Genomic DNA, 11,186 nt, shown 5'->3' on the forward strand with positions numbered 1-11,186 from the left:
GAGCAAGCATCGACGCCGATAGACGCTCGCGATGCTTGCAACGCTTTGCCATGCTACCCACAATGCAGTTCGGCGAAGTTTGAAAATATCCTACGTCACCCCATTCAAATGAATGGGCGAAGCGTTGAAAGCATTTTTTGATGCCTGTAATGTAGACGGGCCGAAGACTGAATATCATGTTCTATTTGCAATTAAAGATTGATAATTGTGTGTATTGGGTTATTGAAAAGAGACTAGAGAGTGCTAGACATGTTTTTGGGTGGAGAGGGCCTTTTATCAGTTATTAAAGTTGAAAAGCAATGATTAAAATACGTCCATTCCGGGATTTGAACCAGCTGCGCGGAGGACATCGCCGCATTCGGGCCGCCGGCTGTACCCACTGGGCTATCTATTGCTTGAAATATTTAACTGTTTTTATATTACTGATAATTGTCTTTTTGTTCACAACTTCTCCACATTTCGAAGTGTTTCCCGAGCCAGAACGACCTATCTTACTTCCTGGCTTGCTCTATAATGATACTACAATTCAAATGCAATACCAACAACAACTCAACAGCAACAACGCAAACTACGACAACAACCCACACATTGCGCATTGTTTAGAGCGGTCATAAAGTGTTGAAGCGCTCAAATTTGAAACTGTTTCAACCTGTCACCTGTCAGAATCGAGACGAGGCAGTGCATTGAAGCGCGTGAATGGACCGTGAACCAGTCAAGTGATTCATTCAGGAAATGAAGCAGTTGCTGCTTCGGACGTCACATGTCACGTGATTTGAAGCAGTTGCTGCTTCGGACGTCATATGTCACGTGATTTGAAGCAAGCTTCGAAGCACTAGGCTTGAGACAAGCAAGACCTGCGCAGACCTGCGCAGTTGCGATCAACGTCTTGCTAGTGCGTTGCATGATGGTTAGTCATTTTGTCCGACTTGCTCTGGAGGCCCGCCCACATGAGACTTTGAAATTTCGCGGGACAAAGACGCCCGCAGCCTTGAGAGCGAGGCGAGGCGAGTTGGCGCAGTTGCTCTCCACGGGCTGCAGAAGCGAAATGCTTGATGGGAAACGTCTCGCTGGTATCTCGAGCTGAGCGCTCATTGGTGGTTTTTACCACGTGCTGCTGATGAAACTCTCCAATTGGCTGGCAAAAGTTTGTTGTTGTTTTGTGTCAGTTTTACGTCGCCACATCCATTCCCATTTTTCATCATTGTTCCACAATGTTTATCATCATGAAATTAATATCTATATATTTTATACTATACTGCTTACCGTTTTCATACTTTATATATCTTAGCATATTCATACACACTGTTCATGCTGCTCACAGGCTGATATCTAGTGTATTCATACCCCTCACTGTTTATTCATCATTCAATTCATTTTTATTCTGTAGGTTGTGTACATTACTTTTCACTTTACTGCTTGTTGCACCTGGTTAGAAGCTAAACTGCATTTCGTTGTCTCAGTACCTGTAATATGTGCAATAACAATAAAGTTGAATCTAATCTTGAGCAGGAACAAATGCATTTACTTAGTACATATCTGACATTAACGAATATACACATTTGTGCATTCTTTATAAATGCAAACTTGTCAAGACCACTGACGGAAGTAGTTTTGAAAAGTAATAAGTGGTTCTGTCTTTTACATGTATTCAACCCCCCTTGTACTGATTTGTTTCAAAATGAACTGACACTTGAGTCATTCATTTGTAGTGATATAATAATTGTGGGATTTCTATTGCATCCACTTCATCTGCAACGAAAAACGCCAACGCAATTTTCGCCATTGCAAACCCAGCCAGTCAAGCCGACTCCGACTCCGAGCTGTCCGATTTAAGACGAGCTTTTTGACACCTCCCCCGGCTGCGATCGGCTACTCTCGTCTACTTTCGAGACGAGCCGCAATGTGTCTCAAACAAGCCTATTGCTTCTATGGAATAGGAAGTCCAGGGTTGAAGCTCCGTTCGAAGCTTCAGTGTCAAACTGCCATCACTACCTGCAGATGCCACGAAATGCGCTTGCTGTCTCTCCAATATTTTAACACAAATAGGCTTTCATGTACTTTTAGTAAAATTGTGATTGCGAGACTTTAAATAGAAACTGAGTTTGTTGTGTTTTCTTCAGGTTTTTTTTACAGTGGAATTACGACATTTAGTTGAGTAAAAGCACGCCCACTATTGTAAATATCTTGGAATACGTAAAAAATATTCAGACACAAATTAAAAGGTTTATAATTAGGGATTTCTTCATGGAATTAACCCAATCCATCCATGGCTCTGGAAATAGCGAGTATAGTTTTATCCTTAATTTCCCACAGTACCTGAACGCAACACCAACACGCTGCACTTCCCTGTTCCTGTTCCTGCTCCTCCCAGCTCAAAGATGGCAGCCATGGGACAGAGACGAGAGACGACACGAATTTAGGAGTTTTGTCCCTAAACCTCATTGAGGTGTACGGCTGTTACATGCGTGGTTTTAACATGACAGCGATATAATTCTTCTCTGCCAATTGGTCGTTATACAAAGACAGGTAAAGGTTTCAGGGATATCATGTTTTCCTGTGAGCTAAGCTAGCAAGCAACGATTAGCAAATAAATGAACTTGCCTCTTCTACCATACAAGAAGAAAGCAGCTGCTCTGTACACGGTGTATTGACATATTGCAAGGTGAGCATTTAGCACGATGCTAATACACGCAAAAAGCTTCTTTTAAGTCGTAATTCTGTTACGTTAATGTCGTATAAATATTGACAGAACGTGTGTCTTACCTAACCTTTGTTGTATGGCGATTTATTGCGTATCAAACGACAGTTTAAATGTGTCAATGTAATGTAAATCATACGTGTTATTATTATATTGTTATTATTGTAATACAATCTACTAAGTGTCCGTTTATTCACATGGCATTTAAATAAGAGGTCACAGCTGCTCAGATTGTGAATAATGTCATTTGAATAATGTTGTTTTCTAAAGATTGATTCCTCGTCAACTATTCTTAATTGTATGCTACCCGTCATATGTATTGGTCTACTGTTGCTCTACATACATCCTGGTCCTTTGGAGCAAAACCAGTCATGTTCTTAAATGTTGCTCTAAACGCTGATATTTTCTCTTCCCTTTTCCACCAGTTCAATTTCATCATGGCCATCACTCAGTTCCGTCTCTTCAAGATCTGCACATGTCTAGCCAGCTTCCTTTCTTTCTTCAAAAGGTTGATATGCAGGTAAGCACAACCGAGCGACGACCATTACACCCTGATACTCTTGTGATCTGAATGCACTTGCTTAAGGGCAAACCTATATGTCAAAAAAAGCAAACACTTTTGAGAAATTAGCAGTATACGGCTACGTTATGATAATATCTGGACAACTAAATATCAGATTATTCGAATACTCTTGTTCAACAAAGTGACTTCCAACAACCATGAAATACTTGAATTATTTTGAGGGAAGACAGGTCAAATGTTTGCTTTCTTAGTGGGTCACATGCATGCTGATTTATCAATGAAATGTAGTAGTTCATGAAGGGTCTCAATCCAGAGCTTACTTCTACTGTCAGGGGAAACGTGACAAAGGCATCAAGATTCCACATTGCATGAATCCCATTGGACTTGACCTCAGCTGTTAAAAAGTTAACAAATCATACCTGTCATCACAAAAATGCATGATTTATCTACATTCATCTACATTAATAATCAATCAAAATCAGCAGAGGGAGGTGCGTAGAACAGCTGTTTGCAGCCGAAGCTTTGTCTATTGATATCTGCTAGGGATGCTCCGATCGATTGGCCGATACTCACTCTCTACCGATCGATCGGTGCTCTCTAAACATGCTGATCGCGAGAGCCGATCGCATGACGTAAAACACATGACACTTTTCTCTGTGTGCGGCAAAACAAGCTCGCCAAAATGGCTTCACCGGTCTGGCATTATTTTAAGGTGTCCGAAAAAGATAGTAAAATAGCGGAATGCAACGTGTGTGAAGCAGAAATCCTGCAGCTCCGTCCGCTGTGACGGACCGGTGAGCGGAGCGAAACACACCCTAAGAGTTAGACCTAACACACTTAGCTAGTTTATCTACCTCTGGAACAAGATAAACTAGTTATAAATATATGTATTCTTCACTGTCGGGTCACTCATTACTGGATCAGTGAGATGCATGAGATACTGACAGGCTGTCAGGAGAGGGAGAGATGGGGAGAGAGGAAAAAAGAGCGCTTCCGCTAATTTCTCCCGTGTTATTATCCAAAGTGAATGTTAACTTGAATAATGTACATCATTTGAATGTAATAATTAAGTTGATTGTTGTTTGTGGAAGCTCCAGTGACTGAGCCCCATTAACTGAGTTTTAAACATCAGTTGGCGATCGGAGCGTCCCTAATATTTGCTGTGTATCAATACTTAGAATTCAAAGCACCGCACACGCTAATGAAGCCATATTCATTTCACGGTTCTGCTGCACAAATGTCCCATTTCTTTGCAGTTATCATTTATTATTTACATTTCAAAATCCTCCTGGATTTGGGCCAAAAGGTGCAGAACAGTGGCAGTCAAAAACCTTACTTATCTACTCTAAAGTGATCAGACCGTAGCGTTTGATAACAATGGTTTACCATTTCTGTTATTTCCATGGTTGAATTTTGTTATTTGTATTATATTAACTCTGCAGGAGTGGAAGAGGCCGCAAGCTCAGTGGTGATCAAATAACTCTCCCGACAACCGTGGACTTTTCATCATCCGTACCAAAACAGGTCAGTATTTTGTCCCTGAACAGCACCCGCACTGAGACGATATGTGGAAAGGCAAACTACACGTGATCTTTGGATGACATATTGTTATTTTGCATGTAATTCCCTTATGCATACATATTAAACAAACTCCTGCACTTGAGTTCGAGGTATACATTTGACAGTGTTTTATTGTCTCTACCACACAGCCCGAGATTGAAGAATGGAGCTCCTGGGATGAAGACGGCCCTACAAGCATTAAGATCGAAGGTGGCAACGGAAACGTTTCACCTACAGCCAACGACATGGACCAAGAGCCCGACTACTTCAAAGACATGGCTCCCACCATCAGGAAAACACAGAAGGTACGTCCACACCCAGTGCAGCTGTCAACAACATACATTTATTGATACTGAATATCCTGAACAGTTTTTCCATGTTGGTGAGATTAGTTACATGTCTCTCCAGCATTTTATTGCAGCTTAGAAGGTTACTGCATGACCTTGTGAATATGTATTGTTAAAGTTTTGATTCAGTCAAATTCTAATTGAAAAGCTACTAAATGTCTAGTGTGATTGTAAAAGTGCTGCGGCTGCAGTTTGAGCTCCTGTCTCTCTGTGTTCATGCTGCAGATAGTGCTGAAGAAAAGGGAGCCTCTGAACTACCTGGTGCCTGATGGCTCAGCAGGTTTCTCCAGCAGACTGGCAGCCTCTCAGGATATGATGTCCTTCAGTCCTCCCTCAGTAAGTCACAGCTTTAAACCATCCAAAGCATCAGGCGGGTTTTCAGTTCCTCTTAACATGTATGCTAGAAATAATCAAATGACCATGCACAGAAGAAGCTTGTGACATATGTGTTATGACTTACAGTTTAACAGTAGAGAGTCCATCACAAACTGCTCTCCATGCGATGCCTGTACAGTGGGTTGTTTAGTCATTGCAGTAAGCCCTCTGAATCCCGAAACTTGCCGGGTTGGTTTGAAAGGTGTAGGGGACCTATCATGCAAAATGCACTTTTTGATGTCTTTTTCCATGTGTCCCTGGTGTGTAAGGGAACTCACAAAGTGTCAGAAAATACAACCCTCTCTCTTTTCCTCTGTACCCAAATCTCTAAAAACGTTGTTTACATTAGCAAGCATCGCTAACACTCAGAGCTAACCTGTACTGGAGAGAGCAGTGTTTCCCACAGAATTTGATTCTATTTGTGGGGGCACCGCACCCCCCCCCCCCCCCGGCAAGAAAAAATTGTTTTTATGAGATCCATTTGTGGGGGACGATATTTAATTGTGGTGGCCCGCCACAAATAAATCAATGTATGGGAAACACATGAGTATATGTAGAAAAGCAGGAAATAAAAAAAGGAACTCACCTTGTGGTAAACCTGCAAGAGAAAAAGCCTTTGAGCTCTATACTGTTTCAGAAATAATCCTTGATGTGGTTTGGAACATGATATGGCGTTTCATCACGGCAGCATTTAGCTGAGTATCTCGTATAATTCTGAGCAGGCACAAGCTCCCCCTCCTCTTTTTTTTTTTTTCAAGCTAAGGACCCAGATCAGCAGTTCTCTAACAGGGCTGGAATAGAGGGATACAAGGGATGTATACAATGCATGATCTGTTTGGTATTTTGAGCACAACACAGCATAGACATTTTTTAAATATATTTTTATATATCTGAGACCCATATTATATGCCTAAAAATAGCATGATAGGAGATCTTTAAAGTTAATTTACACCATTTATCATAGCCAGAAACAGAATAATAGATTCTAATATCTAAGCTTAGCAAATCTTAGCTGAACATAAGGAACATTCATCAAAATCACTTTCAAATGTCATGCACTCACCAGGGAAGCCATGAGGGACTCGTCTAAGAGCAACATGTGAAACTCGGACTGAACTGCAGCTTGTGTACACAGCAGAGGAGGGGACAAGAGACATTGTAGAAATGTAAATAGTTTGAAATGTATTGCTTGATTTAAGTAATTTCACTTGGGGTTTTTTAATTTGTGTAATTATATCTGTGTAATATTGCGGAAATACCTTTTTTCCCTCGGACAAACATACACATAAAACCCAGAAATGTGACATTATGTTCGATAACAATATGTTAACCACGCTTCAGCATACCTTTTAATTAGGGTTTAAACTCTACTTGATTTTAGGATTGACTGGTGCACAAAAAAAGATACCGTCTAAGCTTTTTAAAAGGTGCGACTCTGTATCTCCCAATTAATGGTAACAATGTATATTCACAGATCAGGACATGGTTGGGGTCAGAAGCGAAGTTGTTGGCAAGCCTCAGTATGTTGTTATAGTAGCTGGATCCATAGCCATTATTGTGCCGTTTCCATAGAGTGCAGGACTTGTATATTGCAGTGAAATACAGGCCACTGAGTAAAATGTGAGCAAAAAACAACAAAACCCAAAGCAACTTGTTAAAGGGTAACTAAACTAGGACATTGAAATCCAGAATACATTTCTAGTTAAGAGGTATTGGGTTGTGGTTGTGTGGATATAATTGTGAACTCTCCCTTTGTGCAGGCTGAACTGGGAGAAATGGAAAACTGGCAGGAGAACGCAAACGCCTGGGAGGACGAGTCCAACGCTGCCTGGGAGGCGGAGGAGGTGCTTCGGTACGATTTCAAAAATGCTCACTAACACTCGCACCATTACATGATTTATTCACACCTTTCTTTTGGTTTAGCATGGTATTTATCAGTATTGTACTTGCTTGAATGAAATCTCGATTTGCTCGATTTCCATTTCCTGCATCTTTATAATTATACTCAAATACTGGACACTACATCACTACACTACATTTATCTGACAGGCTTAGTTACTTTAAAGATTCAGATTAATAAAACAAACTGTGTAAAATAATTTAGCATGAATAATTATAGATGACTTTTGCGGAAATTCTGAAGCCACCCAGCAGTATATATTTTTGAAAAAGGCTGCAGCTGCAACTTTACAGCAATTAACACATTATTACATATTTTATCATATAAAATAGCAGTATTAAAATTCATTTATTTACTGGGGTGATGTAGTTCCACACATTGGCCAGCAAGTGGCAGTGTATTCCCTTTTCCCCCTTTTTAAAACCCAAGAGCAGGAACCAGGATTTAGTTTCCCTGCTGACCTAGCTTCTTTTGATGTGCGCAGTAATGACATTGCTCTTTTTCCTTTTTATTTAACAGACAACAGAAGATGGCTGAGAGGGAAAAGCGGACCATGGAGCAGCAGAGGAAGAAGCTGGAGAAAGACGCTCAGAGGATGATTAAGAAGGACCAGAAGATTGCCGTCAAGCTCTCGTAACATTTTAGAAATGCTCAATTTTGAGCCGGAAAGGGAGGGGGGGGTGGAACAAAGACACTGAATCAATCGTCACTCTGTCTTTAAAGTCATCATACCGACCAGGATTACATCCCTACTTAGAAAACTGTCCTCCACCCCGTCTCCACCAGCAGCCATTTTAGTCTGTTTCCCTGTCGCAGCAGTGTAAAACACATCATTCTCGAGGGCAGAAAACACACCTGGTGTTCTCCCTCTTCATGTGGCCAAGGTCATTTAAGGGAAAGCTGTATTTATACATCCCAGTTCATCCTAGGTTAAACGTTAGATACAGCTTTAAGGTACCATTTTGATTCTGGATAAATCTGTCGGGTAGTGTAGAAAAATGCTTTTTTTTCTCAAGGAACATTTGTAAATAAACAGGTATCTGTACTACCTTTTGAAACTCAAACGGGGAGTACACTTCCCTTTCTTTTGTCTTATTTATAACCTCAAAAGGACAAAGGAGTGTCATTAATTTTAAGCATCACTGAACACCGGTGACTGCTCACGGTTTGCTTGATCATTGTGTTTTTATATTTATGTCTTTCTTTGTCTGATTTTTTTGTTTCTAATGAATGTTGCTTGATATCTCACCCTGTGCTGTACGTCCCTGAGTACACTGGACATCTGCCATAACATGAAGGTTTTCAGTATGAATAAGAATAATTGACCATAGACTAAAATATAGCCCAACTTTAATGTCAGCTGTGGGTTCCTATGGTAATCTCATGGCTACTGATCTGCCACATTTCACTTTGTTTGTTGGTTTTTGATCTAGACGGAATATTTCCAATGATCACTGCAATGCTTTGTTATTTTTTCAGGGGGTGTGAATGTTACTTTGCTCTTAAAATGGATACCCTCACTGCACAGTCGCTGTTGCCATCACAGTGTAATCTCAGACCAGTTACTTTGGCCTAAGATTAAAATAAGAAATTCTTGCTTCTTTTCTCATCTGAAAATATAAGTCTCACTGTTGACTGAACACCCTTTTTATGCATTGATATAATCACATTACCAGCCAGTGTGCTGTTGTCATGGAAACATTGAAAGACCTTTTTATAAATGGTAGTAAAAAGTGCGGACATGATACATTATGTCCCTGGTCTCTGATGCTTGATAAAAGACTTGGGTGGACACATTTGTATACTAAATACACTCGGAGGTACGGATTCTGTCAAAAATGTAAATCCTTCAATTAGTGATGAATTATCAAGTTTTAAGGAAAAGGTGCTCCAAGAAGACCATAGGCCTACAGATTTTCTCTTAAATATTATGATAAAAAGCACTACAGTTAACTGGACAAATATATACTTTGGATTGTAGGTGGACCTGTCCCATTACAAGTTTGAATCAAGCAGTTTTTTAATTATAAGGCAATTTAGCAAACCATCTTTGTTATTTTGTGTTGTCTTAAGAAATGCACTTTTTCATTGAAAGAAGATGCATGGACTGCTTTTTCATGGGTTCAGCAGAGAACCCATTGTTTCTCACAATTTCCTTTCTCAATTAATTCACCTCTAGAGGTGAGTAACTTTAGTCACCGTCTGTTGCCTGAAGTGTAATTTGGGTAACACTGTGTTTTGTTTCAGAAACACGAGATATTACATGATTATTTGGCTATGCCACATGAAATGGTTTGGTCTTTGTGTTAGCATTGCCCGTGTCCTGGCTCCAGGGCTATGGAAAATGTTCCACTCCATTTGCAATCAAAAAAATCTCAAAGACTTTGTGGATTTGGTGTCTGCAAAGAAGAATCCAAATGTATTTTTGGAGAAAAAACGTTGACACGATTTGTCTGGCTTTATGTTTCTGTTCTGGAAATGATAAATGTATATAAAAAGCACATGTTTGGAAATGGAGATGGGATGAATATGGACTTTTCAAATCAAACGCTTTACACTCATCCATCTTCTACAGCGGGGGGAGCAGTTCCTACAGAGGGTTTCCTAAGATTCCAAGGCGCTCCCAGGCTACAGTTGAGATATAATCCCTCCAAGGGTCTGTCCCTTGGTCACCTCCCAGCTGGACATGTGTGGGACTCCTCCCTAGGGAAGAGGTGCCTGAACCACCTCAACTGGTTCCTTTCTATGTAAAAGAGCAGCGGTTCTATTCCGATTACCTCCCGGATGACTGAACTTCTCACCTTTTCCCTTAGCTCTCTCTTTGTCACAACGGTGCGGTAAAGCGACTGCATTACCGTTTCCACTCATAGATTATTCGGCCCATCTCACTCATTGAGGCCTCACTCTAGACCTTGAAATACTTGGAACATCTTCACTTGGGGTAAGGGATCATTCCTTATCCCAAGTGTACAGCATAATAAACATTGTTATATTTAGAGTCTGAATTTATAAGTATAAATTAGGAGCGTTAGGTTAGGAGCAACTAGAAAATGCATTTCCTGCTGAAAATTTGTGTGAATGCTGTAAACTGTGTACATTTGTTGCTGAATTTAGCTGAAATATATGAATATTGTATTAGTTGAATGGTCTCTAGCTGCTTTTAGCTACAAAAACCAAGAAAGTGTGTTGCTGAACTTGGCGGAGAAATGCAGAAAAGTGAAATGATTTGAATCAAATTGTTACAGCTCAAATGCATTGCAATGACTTTGTTGAAAACTTGAAAGTGAAATGTTAAACTGGAAAAGTAGGAAAAATAGTGAAGAAGCTTAATATTTAAAAGAAAAGGTTTAAAAAAGGTATAAACAACTAAATGTATAACCTCAATGTCCTGAAATAGCTGAATAAGTTAATAGTTGAATGGTTATAGCTGAAAATAGGCTGAAGGAGTTAAATATTAAATGTAAGTAGTAGTGAATTAATGTGTATTAAGAGAAAAAAAAGTAAAAACGCTTTGAAAAGCATCAGAATATTTTAACTGCAAACTTTTAAACCAAAACCAAACGTCACCAATAATGTATAACATATTTGGAACGTCTTGAAGTCAGTATGAAGTCTCCATCAGACAGAAAACAATAGGCTGAGACAGTCTTTAAACTCCAGTCTGTTTGTTTGTGTTTGAGGTGATGACGTTATGAAACACCTGTGTGTGTAAGCCCAGAGATCAAAGGTTACCATGGTAACAATGTTATCAAATAGCTGTGTACGTGAGCCCAGAGATCAAAG

At 40.0% G+C, this 11,186-nt stretch overlaps 1 protein-coding gene across 2 annotated transcripts; it reads left to right on the top strand.

Moving 5' to 3' along the window:
• Positions 1 to 2,331: 2,331 nt before the first annotated feature.
• Positions 2,332 to 9,012, top strand: ebag9 (estrogen receptor binding site associated antigen 9). Of its 2 annotated transcripts, none has more exons than XM_034230369.1 (7): positions 2,332 to 2,662; positions 3,124 to 3,218; positions 4,664 to 4,745; positions 4,931 to 5,086; positions 5,354 to 5,464; positions 7,264 to 7,355; positions 7,923 to 9,012. In XM_034230369.1, the coding sequence occupies exons 2-7, from the start codon at positions 3,136 to 3,138 to the stop codon at positions 8,038 to 8,040; spliced, it is 642 nt and encodes a 213-aa protein (XP_034086260.1). In that variant the 5' UTR covers positions 2,332 to 2,662; positions 3,124 to 3,135; the 3' UTR covers positions 8,041 to 9,012. The 2 variants fall into 2 exon arrangements, with proteins under 2 accessions (XP_034086260.1, XP_034086268.1); XM_034230377.1 differs by having other exon boundaries at positions 2,332 to 2,526.
• Positions 9,013 to 11,186: the final 2,174 nt, after the last annotated feature.

This window comes from Gymnodraco acuticeps, unplaced genomic scaffold (genome assembly GCF_902827175.1).
Source record: "Gymnodraco acuticeps unplaced genomic scaffold, fGymAcu1.1, whole genome shotgun sequence".
In the NCBI taxonomy this organism is placed as follows: Eukaryota; Metazoa; Chordata; class Actinopteri; order Perciformes; family Bathydraconidae; genus Gymnodraco; species Gymnodraco acuticeps.

Bases quoted from the DNA above. Each gene is read 5' to 3' on its own strand.
- ebag9 (XM_034230369.1), top strand. From the start codon at position 3,136: ATGGCCATCACTCAGTTCCGTCTCTTCAAGATCTGCACATGTCTAGCC. The intron at 3,219-4,663 runs GTAAGCACAACC...TTAACTCTGCAG, and splicing joins TTCAAAAGGTTGATATGCAG to GAGTGGAAGAGGCCGCAAGC. The intron at 5,465-7,263 runs GTAAGTCACAGC...CCCTTTGTGCAG, and splicing joins TGTCCTTCAGTCCTCCCTCA to GCTGAACTGGGAGAAATGGA.